Source organism: Phodopus roborovskii, unplaced genomic scaffold (genome assembly GCF_943737965.1).
Source record: "Phodopus roborovskii unplaced genomic scaffold, PHOROB, whole genome shotgun sequence".
NCBI classification, from domain to species: Eukaryota; Metazoa; Chordata; class Mammalia; order Rodentia; family Cricetidae; genus Phodopus; species Phodopus roborovskii.
The window spans coordinates 29,004,821-29,020,154 of NW_026126459.1; the positions used below are offsets into that span (position 1 = coordinate 29,004,821).

Genomic DNA, 15,334 nt, shown 5'->3' on the forward strand with positions numbered 1-15,334 from the left:
AACTATAGTATCGTATCTATGTGGTAATGTAAAGAATCTTCATTGATCAGAAAAGGTCTCCATGTTTTTTATAAGAGTGAATTATAACCCTGTGGCTGTGGTAGCCTTTGTTACCACATACTAGCACATGCTGTGCAAACAGCTGTTTCTAGGTGGTATAGTATTGAGTGACTTTGTATTTTTATGTGATAAATTACTGTTTTGAATATTACTTAAGCTCAAAAAGTGTTAATAGGATTGTTGGGCATCCCTGTACAAGTCATGTCTTGATGTTGTAAATTCTTTTACAGAAAGTATACAGGCAGCAACAGAACAGCAACATATTCTTCCTTGCAGATCGAACAAAAATGTTTTCCGAAAGCAAAAGTGAGTTTTCTTTTTGTTTTGTTTTCAATGTTATGTACGGAATGCTATAGAAAACCTTTTGTAGGCTTTTGTGGTGACTCATAATGGTGCCTCAATTAAACCCTGTCTGAATGAACGAGTGTGTGTGAGTGCATGTGTGGGTATGCATTGAACATGTAAGTGAGTGTTTCTGTTACAGTCATCTCTTTCCAGTTAGCCTTTCAAAGATCTCTAGTTTTTAAAAGATTCCTCAGCTAGCAGTGGGGCTGGGATTTTAACTGGCTTGATCTTGGGCAGGCAGCTGCAGCTGCTGTGAGCTCTTATTTATAACAACCCCATATCTGAAGGCACTGTCTTGCAAGCAGTCCTCCCCAATCTCTTGTTCTTAAAATCATTTGGCCACACCCCCCCTTTTATTACTATGGTCCCAAGCCTTAGGTGTAAGAGGTGTGATACAGATGTCCAGTTTTGGACTGAGCACTCCAGAGTCACTTAATCTCTGCACTTGCACCAGTTGTGGTTCTCTGTATCAGCTGTCATCCACTGCCAGAAGACACTTCAATGATGAAGGGTGAGAGCTGAACTAAAAAGGAACTGTTGGCTGTTGATGCCTGCCAGGGGAGGGAGAGTCAGTTTCCTTAGAGAGGTGACTCCTGGTAGATTGTCCATGCCCCACTGAAAGGAGATAGGGAGGGTGGATATGATAAAAATGTGTCACAAACATATGAAATAAAAAATGTAATTTCAAGATGTATTTGCTCTAGTTACTAATTAAGGTAGGCAAGTATTTTCAAGAGCTTGACCAATGTATGTAAAATCATTATATGATTTTTTTTTTCCCATGGGGGTGGGGTTGGATTCTTGGAGCCTGAAAGGTCTTCAAAGATTTCAAAGTTGTATATGTAAAGTACTTAGCCAAGTGCTTGAACCAAAATAACCACTCAGTGAAAAGAAACTATTACCACATGTCAGTGTTGTTTGTCACTAGAACATTCTGAATTATTACTGGCAATTGTACAATGCATTTACTCATAATCTTGAGAAGTGGCCTGTTTTGTCCATGAATTAATAGGTAAACATCTTTTCCTTTTACTTCAATATGTTTTTTTTCACTTCCTCCTACAGATGCATTAGATAAACTAAGAAAAGAATACCAAGCATTAGAAAACTCAGAGACAACCACGGTCAAGACACAGTCACCCTGAATTCATAGAACCATGTGTGGCATTTGCTGTTCTGTAGGCTTCTCTGTGGAGCACTTCAGTAAAGAATTAAAAGAGGATTTGCTGTACAATCTTAAACGACGGGGCCCCGATAGCAGCAAGCACTTGTTAAAATCTGGTGTTAACTATCAGTGTTTATTTTCTGGTCATGTTCTTCATTTGAGAGGTGTTTTGACTGCCCAGCCTGTAGAAGATGAAAGTGGCAATGTTTTCTTATGGAATGGAGAAGTTTTTGATGGAATACAGGTTGAAGCAGAAGACAGTGACACTCAAGTTATGTTCAGTAGCCTTTCTGCCTGTAAGAATGAGTCGGATATTTTGTCACTCTTCTCTAAAGTCCAAGGTCCATGGTCTTTTATATATTATCAAGCCTCTAGCCATTACTTATGGTTTGGTAGGGACTTTTTTGGCCGTCGTAGCTTGCTTTGGCATTTTAGTAATCTGGGCAGTAGTCTATGCCTATCTTCAGTCGGTGCCCAGATATCTGGGCTTACAGAACAGTGGCAAGAAGTTCCAACATCTGGAATTTTCCAAATTGATCTCAATTCTGCTGCTGCTTCCAGACATGTGACTTTAAAATTATATCCTTGGAAATACGTTTCTAAGGAGAATGTTATGGAAGAATTTTCTGATGACCTGACTCAGACTGCAGCAGAATTGCCAGCATTTGTGTCCATGGTAGCAAATGAAGACAAACTATACCTTTCAAAACCTATTGTTCCCTTAAATAAGATGCTGCCTCAAGTTCCATTGGAAACTCACTGTAGAAACAGTCCCAGCGTTCCACATTCAAGGGAGACCCTCAGCTTATTTCTTAGAGATGAACACACAAAGAAAGTAGTTCATCAATTCATTGACGTCCTGAGTGTTGCAGTCAAGAGACGCGTCTTATGTTTAGTTAGGGAGGAAAACCTGGCATCAAAGGAAGTTTTGAAAACTTGTAATAAGAAGGCAAACATTGCAGTCCTCTTTTCTGGAGGTATTGATTCCATGGTGATCGCAGCCCTCGCTGATCGTCATATTCCTTTAGATGAGCCAATTGATCTTCTGAATGTGGCTTTTATGACTAAACAAAAGACTGGGTCGAATGTTCCTACCGTAGAAAGAAAACGGCAAGCCCATCACAGGATCCTTTCTGAAGAGTCCTCTCAAGGTGCTGCTGTGGCTCAGGATCTGGATGATGCCGAGGTACCAGACCGAGTCACAGGAAAAGCGGGACTAAAGGAACTACAGTCTGTCAACCCTTCTCGAACATGGAATTTTGTTGAAATTAATGTTTCTCTTGAAGAACTACAAAAACTAAGAAGAGCTCAAATATGCCACTTAGTTTATCCCTTGGACACGGTTCTGGATGATAGCATTGGCTGTGCTGTCTGGTTTGCTTCTAGAGGAGTCGGTTGGTTAGTGACCCAGGATGCTGTGAGATCTTACAAGAGCAGTGCAAAGGTATGCTCTGGGTTTTTGGCTCAGAGGAATTTCTGAAACCTAATTTCGACTTTTGAACCTTTCAGCATCTAAGGTTGTAATAGTAGACTGTATTTTAGATGTGCTTTATAATACAATGTTTATTACTTCTTTAAAATTGAGCGTGTGTTTTACTATTTTCTGACTTGTGGATTTTTTTTTCTAAAATGTTAAGATTGTAACTTCTTAGGATTTATAAGGAAAATAGAACTCACTTTCTTTGTCCTCTTTGTTGTGTCTTGGCCTTCTTTAATCTTGTGCAGGTGATTCTCACTGGGATCGGTGCTGATGAGCAGCTGGCAGGTTACTCCCGTCACCGTGTCCGCTTTCAGTCTCTTGGTCTAGAAGGTCTGAATGAGGAAATAGCAATGGAACTGGGTCGCATCTCTTCCAGAAACCTCGGTCGTGACGACAGAGTTATTGGTGATCATGGAAAGGAAGCCAGGTACCCTCTTACTTGAATGCTTTTTAGTAGAAACACAAAAGGAGCCCTTGTATTCCTTTCCTTTGGGAATTGGTCCCATGCAGAGCAGGGGCCCTAACACAGTGCCTCAACTTTCCATTCTGAACACAGTCGAGAGCAAGCAAAGCTGGAGGCACCCTGGAATATAGTAACTCACTCTGCACCCATGCTCTAATGCAAGCTATAGAAGTGAGAATAGGGTAGTGTATTTCCAAGTGGAGGGAGTTAAAGGGTTTTGTTTTGCCCCACAAAGCTACCCTGACTTTGTCCTCCAGTGTTGTAGAATCTGGTTTTGTCTATGTAGGCATGTCTGCTGTGGTGATCTATGGAGGTCCCAATCCCAGATACTGTTTTAGATTGCCTAAAATCTTCATAGAGTTCAAGGCAGTTTCATGTATGCTTTTAATTAAATCTTGGGTTTGCTTTGCATGCAACATACTCATGATGATAATAAAGGCATACTGAAATACAACATTTTTAATAAACATTAAGGATAAAGGAAGATAAGATGGAATGAATACAACTATTGAGCTGGTTATGGTAGTTCACAGTTAGCAGGTAGAATCCAGAAGATCATGGGTTCAAGTCCAGCCTGGGTTACATGGCAATACCATGTCTCAAAAATAAAAATGAATATAACTCTATTTAAGTTGTTAATACGTGATGTTTTGTTAAAAGAACTCAGGAGGCAAGAAGAAGGAGGCCAATGTAAGCCACATGAGAACTGGGACATCATAATACAGTTACCTCCCTGTCTGTCAGAGACTTGTCTGCAGCTTTTATTCCATGCTTTAGCCCTTTCCATTGATTGCCTTTACCCAATTTTCATTATGTTGCCAATCCTTGTCTAAATTATATTGTCATTGCTGTTCTATATCTCAATATTATATTTAAATAGATAATTAGTACTATTCTATGAAGTATAGAAATTGTTCTCCCTTTGAAGAATGTCAAAGAGAAAGGGTCAAGAGTTGAAAAAAGGGAAGAGGAAAAAAGAAAGTTAATCTATTATAATCAGGCAGATGAAGGAGTAGAAAATGTACTTTTTCTGATGAAGCAATTAATTCCAAAGGCCTTATGAAGTTATTATAATACTACACTCAAATGAAAAGGTGTATGAAGAATGTTTATTTCTGAGTGTGGGTACAGAGTAAAAGATGTGTAGGTATTGTAAACAAAACAAAACCCAAAAGAGGAAACCCATGATTTTATGGAAAAGTTAAGAAGTAACAGAGCAGATCTTTACTGTTTTAAGTGTAGGACTTGTTTTATTGACCAATTTGTTGCCACACAATAATTGTAAATAAACAATTTTGATACAGTGTTATGAGTCCAGGATTTTGAAACCCTTTACACTGGCTTCATGCCCCTAAAGTTTAGTTTCTGTAGACATGCTCCAATCAGACATGAATTAGGTTATTCACGATCATGCTGTATACCCAAGCATCCTCAAAGATACTCTGAAACAACTTGAAATTATTTCTTGGTATCATAGACAACTAATTTAAATTTTAAAATTTAGAATGTTTTCGTAATGCATATAAAATCATGTTTAGAAATACCTTTTTAATGTGGTTAAATTTTAGCCATTAAATTATGTAAATAATCACTAATAGACTACTTTTTATTTTAGTTGTCACTCTCAATTTTTTAATGAATTTAGGTTTCCTTTCCTGGATGAGAACGTTGTGTCCTTCCTAAACTCCCTGCCAGTCTGGGAGAAGGCGGACCTATCTTTGCCACGAGGGGTTGGTGAGAAGCTGCTTTTACGTCTTGCAGCTGTTGAACTTGGCCTCACAGCCTCAACCCTGCTGCCAAAGCGGGCCATGCAGTTTGGATCTAGAATTGCAAAACTGGAGAAAACTGACGAGAAGGCATCTGATAAGTGTGGAAGGCTCCAAATCCTACCTTAGAAAACTTCTCTCAAGAAGATTACATCATAATGTGATTCCACCCTGTAACAACACTGTAATAGTCACTAAAAATAAACAGCTGCTGCCTTACTGTTGTGGGATGTTGTGGTTTCACAGTTTGTGTGAGTTTTTACTTTCCCAACATGGGTCCTTTTGATCAGACACATGAGGTAAGTTAGGCAGGGTTCCCTAAATGACTTTGGCATTTGGGTTCTTACCAGGAAGCCCAGATATGTACCAGGATTACAACAGGTCTTTGGGGAAGTTTCACTGAAGAAGTGGAGTTTAGTGGGCTGGAGATGAAGCTTCATCAAGCTCTTTGGAGATGTGATGAGTTTCCCTTTGCAAATTTGTGAAGGGGCTTTTAGGATGAAATTACAGAGGGCATGGAAGGCTGCTTTCTATCCCAGTACCTCGCCCTGTGCATCTCTTCCATCTGGCTGTTTTTGTGTTATATCCTCATGAATGTGAATCCTGAGTCCTGTAAGCACACTATTAACACTGAGGGGGGTGGTGGTGTTGAGAGTCCAGTTCATAAACGGTGCAGAGAAGGAGCTGAGTCCTAACTTGCACTGGGCACTTGAAGTGCCAGTCATGCAGGACTAAACCTTTAAACCTGGGGCCTGATGCCAACTTCTGGAAGAGGGTGTCAGAATTTGTGTAACAGGTGATGTTCAGAGATGTGTAGAAAAGAAGAATAGAAAAAAAATCCAGTGTCAGTATGTAAAATATGGACAGGTTGCTCCCTGCAGTCTTAATAGGTGCCACAGCCACAGTAACTCAATTTGCTATTGTCTTTGGGGACCTTGGTTTAGGCTCTGACAGATTCCAGAACTAAAATTTTGAGAAGCTGAACAGTTAAGATTCACATTCCTGAGACTTAATACACTTGTCACAGCTAATTTTCCTACTTGAGGAATTTCTAAGAACGATTTTAAGTATTATCTGGTCCTTCAAATCTTTGTGCCCTGTTCTTAGCTGGTCTCAGAAAGCTCGGTTAATTAGCCCAAGACCTGCCTCAGCCCAGATCAGAAGTCTTTTCAAAAAAAACTGATGTGTGAGTTCTGTTGAGTGGGTGTCCAAGAGCAAAGGTGGAGTTGGTTTCCTTGGAGCATCCAGTTGTGTGCTTGCACCATGACTTTCAGCTCACTTGTAGTTACTCCATTGCTTTCTTTCTTGCCACTAGAAAGTCCACCAAGCAAAAGGCTGTTTTCTATGTTACTAGTTGTATTGTGTCAAACTGATAGCAATCTGCTGAACAGCTCTTGCCTACCCCTTTAACTGTCCATTGTGAACCCACCACGTCTCTGTATCACCACACACTCTTTACTCTTTGGAATCTATCTTCATCAGGGGCTGACACTTTTCTGATCTTTATATTTGTAGTGAAGAATTGTTAGGAGAGTGACATACTAGCCTAACAAAGGTTTTCTGGTGTCCTGAATTTATTCCCTGGTATTGAAGCTTCACACATAATGCCTAAAGTTGGTAAGAGTTCTATAGCCACTAAGAAGCTCATTGCTCAGTGTAAAATTCAGGGGGAGTTAAACTTCCTTTGACCTGGCTGCCACAGCCAATGAAGTTGGCTATACCTGTCACTTAATTTGCAAAACGGCCAGTGGCTAATGATCAGTGTGGCTTTCCTCTGGTCTTCCTGGCTATCCGTTCATTGTCTTCTGAAGCTAACCTCCTTAACTGCCCCCTCCCACTCCCTCCTCCTTCCATCTACCCAGCTTGGTCTCTCCCTCCACTCCTTCCATTCCCCTTCCCTTTACTCTTTTTGAGAGAGTCCTATTGTTTAGCCCTAGTTACTCTCTCCAGCTGACCTTTAAATGTTAAATTTCATAGGTTTCTGTTTGGATGTCAACAGTATGCTGTCTCGGTGATTCAACTACTCTGGCTTCAGTTACTTTTAGCTTAAGTGAATTTATACTTCTCGCCCCAGCTGTCATTGCTAATTCTCTCCTGATACCTAAGAAAGATAGCTGACATTTCTTTGTTTCTCTGGTACTATGTTCGCAGCTGAACTTAGAATTTTGTTTTGACATCCTGTGTCCCCTGATAGGAACCAAAGGGCCACCCTGGCACATTTTTTTCAACACCCTGTAATCTGTTACCAAAAGCCCACCTCAAATTCCCAGCTCTCCACCCTCATCACCACTATCATCACCCTAGCCTTCATCTGATCTGCATCACTAACACCTAAGCCCAGTTACCTGGGATAAACTCATCCAATTTTCATAAGCATTTTGTGCCCACATCTCTTAATTTCAATGCAATGATTTGTTTTCTCAAACTTCCAACAATAACCCTATTCCCAGAAGAGCAACTTAAGCAATTATTTGCATGGATAACTTTTTCATTTCCCAAACTCCACAGGCATCTGAATGAATGTTCTGTTTGGTGCTGTCAACATCTTATACCATGTTGGCAAGCACTTTTGTGTTTCTAAGCTCCTTGTGGTCTCCAGTCTTTGGCATGGTGCCCAGCTCATAATGGATGTTCAGTAAACGTTTGTTGCACAATAGAACTCCAGAACGGAACCCTTAGAGTCTGGCACATTGGCTCGTGCCACTTCCAGGGTTTCTGTTTAGCAGATGCATAATAGCAGTGACAGAACATGATGCTGGGCTGAGATCTAGAAAAAGGTTAAAGGATTTGGCCTCATGGGATCAACCACAAGGTTGTGGCCTTAGAGCAGGACAGAGTCGCCAGCCCATGCTCACCTGCCTGAAACATAGCCTGCTCATGTCAAGGCCCTAGGACAGCTTTACCTAGCTCAGGGTCCTCCCAATTCTCACAAACTTGGGCCCTCTGCACAGGTAAGGCCCTTCCAGATTCCCTGACCGTCTCACGCTCTGGGGGTTCTGATGGGGCGATTCAGAACCATTGAGAAGCCATCCCAAGCAATCAACGGCTGTCTGCCCCTGGGAATATCTTAGCAACAACCAGCGTGGAAGGACAAGAAAAACATTTCCAAGTAGGCCTGTCCCTTTTCCTTGTCCAGTCCCTTGTCCTTGGCAGATGCTAATTATGATCACAAGTCTTGTGAGCCCCCATCATGTCGTGTAATCTCCTTAGTTTACGTATCTCCTTAGTTTACGTGTCGGTATCTATGAAGTAGAAAATGCCCAACAGAGCCAGATTCTGTATGCTGTGTCAGCATTGACTACAAAATGCAAGTTCTCAGGCCCAAGCCTGTGTGATCCAGAAATAGGCACTTTAAGAAGGTTCAGGTGATTTTGATGCAGGCTAAAATTTGAAAATCACTGTATAATGGAGGTCAATGTAATTAAGTAAAAATACTGTGTTTTATATGCCCCACATAGTAGGGCATATTTGAAAAAAAAAGTAATTATTATTGTGAAAGTGGATTCAGCTGCTCAGAAACTAAATAATTGGCAGAAGGAACAGCTCAGCAGATGAATGGGGACCTAGGCTGAAACACCATACGAGGAGAAGGTCTCAGGAGCTTGTATGGGTGGAGAAGAAGGGAAATCCAGTGTATGCAGGAAAAGAGTGGCTAAAGGGATGGAAAGGGGAGGGAGGGAGTTTTTAAAAAATCTTTACAATGAAAAATCAAGTGCATGACAGTGGCTTCTCATATATAAACTTAGTATTTTTTTCCTGAAATACAGCCACATTCCATTTAATGATGAAGTTCAATTAGTTTTTTGCCAAGTGGCAGAAGTTAAGGTCATTTGGGAAGAACAAACTTTAACCAAATGCCTCCATCATATTGCTTTGTACACAAGTTTATGGAACATTTTTTTTCTTGTTTTTTTCAAGACAGTTTCTCTTGTGTAGCCCTGCTGTCCTGGAACTCGCTCTGTAGACCAGTTTGAACTCAAACTCACAGAGATCCTCCTGCCTCTGCCTCCCACATGCTGGGGTTAAAGGTGTGTGCCACCTCCTGCAGCAGGGATATTTTGAGATTGATGATCAATGTAGAAGGGCCCGGCCCTCTACACCCACCAGTGTAGAAGGGTGGTATGGTCGTGAGTGTGAAAAGGCAGAGTGAGGAAGCTCAGAGAGAGTGCCTCTTTGGTCTCCACTTCAGTTCCTGCCTCTGCTCCCAACAGATGATGTGCTGTTACCTGGAAACCAAATAAACCCTTTCTTCCACAAACCCCTTTGATGATAGTGTTTGTCACAGTGACAGAAACTTAACTACAATAGATGGGAAGTGTGCCAAGCTACTTCAATGTTGTATAAACATTGTAGCTTGTACTTACACAAACTAATGTGTTATATATGATCTTAAGAGACCACAATCTGTGTGGTTAGCTGTTGGAGAGCATTGTATAGCACCAAGAATTTCTAAGTAACTTTTGGCTCTGAAAAACAGAGCTTTTCAAATCATTTACCATGATTAATGTTAAAGATTTTTACAACCGCAAGTATTTTAATTCAAATTTAAGTTTCTTATGATGCAATTGATCAGATGTTGAAAAGAGTACAGATTGACTATGAAAAGATTAAAAGTTAATTTGTAATCATAGAAGTACATATTTATTCTAGAAAAATCCAGCTTTGTTGTCATGACAAATATTATTGCTTGTCTTTTCCTTCATTGCAGAAACTTCAAGAAGGACACACTAAATTTAATTAGAAATGTTAAGAATATCCAAAAAAGGAATAGTTAGATTTGAACAAGTTCAAGATGAAGAAACTTACCTGGAAAATTTAGCAGTTCAAAGAAATGCCTCTGCTTTCTTTGAAAAATATGAACGAAGTGAAGTGCAAGAATTATTAACGACAGCACTAGTCAGCTGGTTGTCTGCCAAGGATGATGTTCGTTCCCAACTAGACATCCCATGTGGACTCATGAGTCAAATAAATAATGTGGGCTTCTCCAATGCCATTCTATTGACACCTGTGGACCCTACTGCCCACTTAGACTATAGGGAAGTCCATCAGATCTTAAGGGAGCTGGCTGTTGGAATTTATTGCTTAAATCAAATCCCTTCAATCAGTTTAGAAGCAAATTATGATCAGAGTTCTTCTTGTCAATTACCTCCTGCTTATTATGATACCAGAATTGGACAAATTTTGATCCATATTGACTATATGCTAAAAGCTCTGTGGCATGGAATATACATGCCCAAAGAGAAACGAACCAGATTCTCTGAATTATGGCGCACAATCATGGACATTGATCCAGATGGGAAGCCTCAAACAACTAAAGATATATTTTCTGAGTTTAGTTCAGCAGGTAAGAGAATTTAGCACTGCTTAATTATTTTTATTATAAACCATTTCCCCCTTTTTATTGAAAATAAACCTTTTTCATACAATATATTTTCTGATCATACTTGCCCCCTCTGATACCTTTGACATTTTCCCCACTTACCAAACTTCACCTCCTTTCTTGTTCTCTTTAAAAAAACAAAAAGGAAAACAAATTAAAATCCCTCTTGCTGGGCGGTGGCTCACGCCTTTGATCCCAGCACTCGGGAGGCAGAGGCAGGCCGATTTCTGTGAACTCAAGGCCAGCCTAGTATACAGAGCTAGTTCCAGGACAGGCTCCAAAGCAATAAAAAAAAAAAAAAAATAGGAAGGAAGGAATTCTCTCTCTCTCTTTCTCTCTCTCTCTCTCTCTCTCTCTCTCTCTCACACACACACACACACACACACACACACACACACAAAATCAGAAACCACAATATACAAGCAAAAGACCATTAAGACAAAAAGTTCCCAAACAAAGCACATGAGACAAAAAGCCTGCAAAAATACCATTGAGTTTGTTTATACTGGCCATCTACTGCTAGACATGGGGCCAACCCTGAAGTACGAGACTCCACTGGAGAAAACTAATTTATTCTTTGCATCAATTACAGATAGCTTCTTAATGAGAGGATGGAGCCCATGTTCACTTCCCCCTCTCAGTTTTGGGACTCCATCTGGCTTGAACCTATACAGGCCCTGTGCATGCTGCATATGTGCATAAATCCTATTGTGACTTATGTGATCATGTATGGTTTTTAGGGGGAATTATTATCATCCCATGTGGTATATAACTCAACTGAAAAAGATGTATATCAGTTGCAGCATTTCATATATCACATACAGGTCTGGCCCATTTGGAGTTGCTTTTTGTGCAAGGCTATAGATATGTGTCTAATTCTATTCTTTTACAGGTGTACATTCAGTTTTCCAAGCAGTACTTGCTGAAGATACTGTCTTTCAACAATGTATATTTGAGGCATATTCCTCAAATATCAGATAGCTGTAGCTATGCTTGTGATTTTTATTTCTTTCATTGATCTACATGTCTATTTTTGTGCCAACACCATGCTTTTTTCTTTTTATTGCTATACCTTAATTGGAAATCTGGGATAGTAATACCTCCAACATTGTTCTATTTGCTCAGGATTTCTTTAGCTTTCCAGGAATCTTTTGTGGTTCCATATGAATTTTGGGATTTTTTTTTTCCTATTTCTGTGAAGAATGTCATGTGGATTTAGATTGCGATTACACTGACTCTGCAGATTGCTTTCCGTTAGGATAGTGATTTTCAAAGCCCTTTTCTGTATCTTTCAATTGTGATTTTTTTTCAAGTCCACTTATATGATTTATTACATTTGTTTATATGTGTTGAATTGCCCTTGTGTTCCTGGGATAAAATCAACCTGACTAGTGGTGGGTGATCTTTTTTTGTGTTTGCTTGTTGCTGTTTGCAAGTATTTTATTAAAGATTTCTGAATTTATGTTCATTGGGGGATGTTGGTCTGTAGTTTCCTTTTTTCTTTATCTGGTTTGGATATTAGAGTGTTACTGGCTTAATTGAAAGAATGTGGGAGTTCCCTTCTGTTTCTATTTTTGGAAGAATTTAAGAAGTGTTAGTTATCAATCTCTGCAAGTCTGACAGAATACTGCTGTGAGTCTGGGCTTTTTCTCTTTAATGTGGAAGATTTTTATTACTATTTCAGTTGGCTTGTTTGTAATACAGAAGTGTTTAAGTTGTTGATCTCCTCTTGGTTTAACCTTAGAGGTTTGGGTGAATCTAGAATTCATCCATTTCTTCTAGTTTTGTAACTTAATGGAGTTGTGGATTGTAAGCATTTCCTGACACTGTCCTGATTTTCTTTGTTATCTGTTGTTGAATTTCTCTGCTCACTGTGATTCTGTTAATCTGGTCTCCTCTTTCCTTTATTTGACTAATTGTGCTAAATCTGTTGATCTGGATTATCTTTTCAAAGAACTAGCTCTTAGATTTGTTGATTCTTTACACTGTTTCCTTTGCTTTTGTTCATTAATTTTTTTCTCTGCTTTTTTAAAATTTTTATTTATTTATTTATTTATTTTTACTATTTCTTGCCATCTACTCAATTTGGGCTTAGTTTTTCTTGGTTTTGCAACTTCTTAAGTGGCATCATTAAATCATATATTTGTGGTCCCTCTCCCCTCCCCCCACTACTTAATGTAACAGCTTGTGTTGTTTTCATTTCTCTTAGAGGATTTTTTTTTTTTTTACTTATTTCTTCGAAGAACTTTTTAGATTTATTTATTATTTTATGTGTATGGGTGTTTTGTCTGTATTTATTTATGTGCACATCATTAGTGTCTGGTGCCTACCAGACATTTGATACCATTTGATACCATTGAACCATTTGATACATGATGTCATTTAATTCTGATGTTTTTCTGTTTAGTTTCTATCCAAATGACCTCTTTATTGGAGAAAGTGGGGGTATTGAAATCACCCCCCCCCCAGTTTTGAGTTCGAGTTAATACAGGTTGTGCCTTCAATTCCAGTAGTACACTTTTATATGAAATTGGGTGCACCAAAATTTATTGCATATATGTTTAGGATTGTAATCCTCTCTTTATACATTGTCCCCTTGATTAGAATCACATGTCCCTCTTTTTTTTATATTCTGGTCAGTTTTAGGTTTAAATCTACTTTGTCTGATACTAGTATATCTATACTTGCTTGCTCCCTTGTCCACTTTAATGAGGTATCTATGTTTAAATCTATAGTGATTTTCTTGTAGATAACAGAAAAAAAATGGGTTTTCTTTCTTTTTTTAATGATTGATCCACATGAGGTCATAGACAGGCTACTATCTACACAACTGAGGGGAGTTTTACTTCTTGGTCTCTTCTTCCTTGGACAGCCTTGGCTTGGAGGTGTTCCTTGCTGAGATTGTGTGGTTCCTTGGTCCTGGACCCACAAGCCTCGGGCTGGTCACTCAGATGCTTCTTGTGGGCTTTGTCTGCCTTTAGCTTGGTTTTGAAGACATGCACTTTGACCTTCAGTCATAAACTGTGATAAGTATGGTGGTTAGCGTTCGTAGTCTCACCGTATCTCCTGAAAAGCAGATTCGCATGCTTCTCCAGGTCATCTTCACAGGCATTCAAGTGTTGGCCGTACCCTTCTGCTTCCCTATGCCCATGTGCATGCCCTTCTGTTGAGCCAAGGTGTTTTTCCCACATCAAGCCCAAAAATAGACTGTCATGGGCTCCAGGATGATCAGCCTTTCTTTGATCAGCCTCCGGGTCTGCTCATGGGAGTTGGCGTTGGCGATTCTATTGGTCTCAATGGGGTCCAACCAGACCTTTGTACCACAGTGGAGGACTCAAGGCGAAAGCCTCTTCTGGAGCATAAACTTGCAGACACAGCAGCAAAAGGAAAGCAGATTCTATTTCCTAATCCTTCCTAATTCTATTTCCTAATCTATATCTTTGACTGAGGAATAGAAGCCATTGGCTTTTAAAGCTGTTATTGAAAGTTGTGTGTTGATTTCAGTCATTGTACTGTGGCTTTTTTTTTTTTTTTTGTTTGTTTTGCTTTTTCTGTTTGTGTTATGTGTTTCAGTAATTATAACTTTGCTTTTTCTATGCTTTCTTTCAGCTGTACTTATTGCTCCCTTCAGTCAGTATTCCCTGCAGGGCTGGTTTGGTGGACATGAATTCTTTTAGCTTGTTTATACATTGCAAAGTTTTTCTTCCTCCTTTGACTATGCTGATAATCTTGCCAGGTAAAATATCTGAGTTTGCATCTGTGGTCGTTTAGGATTTAGAGTATACTAGTCGAGGCTTTTCTTGACTTTTTAAGTTTTCATTGAGAAGTTAATTGTTCTTCTGATGGACTTTTCTCTTTCAAAATGCTTTCTTTGTTCTAGATATTTGGTGTTTTAACTATACTATGTTATGGAAAATTCTTCTCTGGTTCTGTGTTCTGTGTGCTACTCTCCTTAGGGGAAAGGTGTGTGTGTGTGTGTGTGTGTGTGTGTGTGTGTGTGTGTGTGATACTGTTGAAGATCTGGTCTATGCCATTGAACTAGGATCCTTTGTCTTTGGCTACCAATTCATAGATTTGGTATTTTGGTGTCCCTGTCTCCTATATATTTCCTTAACATTCTTGGTTAGGAATGGAGTAATATTCCTCTACTTTATCCTAATATTCTATCTTCTATTTTATTTGTGCTGGCAAGGCTTCCCCCTAAATTCTCTAATTGGGTTATTAAGTTTTTCCAATCCAGCTTCATTTTAGCTTGATTTTTTTTCAGTATTTTCATCTTCTTCTCTTTACTGAATTCAGTTTTTGGAGTTTGAATTATCTATTATTTAATTTAAAAATATATTTGTGCATTTTTTGGATGTGACTTGGGAGTTTATTGCTGTCCTCATTAAGTCATTAAATTCTTTGTTCATGTTTAAGATTTTTCTTTTAAATTCTATGTCCTCAGGGTTTATTTAGATAATTTTCACTGGAGAACATTTCTATAGGGTTGATAGGTCTTGGAGGAGATATGCTGTGTTTACATTTTGTATTGTTTGTATAAATTGCAATGTAAATTGGTGTGTAGTTTTTTTTTTTTTTTTTGTTAGTTGCATGTCTGATGTGAGATTCTAGTTGGCCTCTGTTGAGTTGAAGTTTGGTGTTTGTTTCCGTTGTGGCTCACCAAGTTTGGTTT

At 39.1% G+C, this 15,334-nt stretch overlaps 2 protein-coding genes across 2 annotated transcripts in view; both read left to right on the plus strand.

The window, feature by feature from the left end:
* The first annotated feature begins 290 nt into the window (after window positions 1–290).
* Asnsd1 (asparagine synthetase domain containing 1) lies at window positions 291–5,509 on the plus strand. The gene is made up of 4 exons (XM_051190119.1): window positions 291–366; window positions 1,471–3,014; window positions 3,296–3,477; window positions 5,159–5,509. The coding sequence occupies exons 2-4, from the start codon at window positions 1,563–1,565 to the stop codon at window positions 5,406–5,408; spliced, it is 1,884 nt and encodes a 627-aa protein (XP_051046076.1). The 5' UTR covers window positions 291–366; window positions 1,471–1,562; the 3' UTR covers window positions 5,409–5,509.
* A 2,651-nt stretch (window positions 5,510–8,160) lies between these two features.
* Window positions 8,161–15,334, plus strand: part of Ankar (ankyrin and armadillo repeat containing) — a 48,576-nt gene continuing 41,402 nt past the window's right edge. The window contains exons 1-2 of the mRNA XM_051190165.1: window positions 8,161–8,230; window positions 9,988–10,623. Coding sequence (XP_051046122.1) covers window positions 10,023–10,623 — 601 coding nt within the window. The 5' untranslated portion in view covers window positions 8,161–8,230; window positions 9,988–10,022. The remainder of the gene's footprint in view (window positions 8,231–9,987; window positions 10,624–15,334) is intronic.

Coding starts and splice junctions, on each gene's coding strand:
- Asnsd1 (XM_051190119.1), top strand. CDS start 1,563: ATGTGTGGCATTTGCTGTTCTGTAGGCTTCTCTGTGGAGCACTTCAGT. Junction 3,015..3,295: donor CTTACAAGAGCAGTGCAAAG/GTATGCTCTGGG, acceptor AATCTTGTGCAG/GTGATTCTCACTGGGATCGG. Junction 3,478..5,158: donor GATCATGGAAAGGAAGCCAG/GTACCCTCTTAC, acceptor TAATGAATTTAG/GTTTCCTTTCCTGGATGAGA.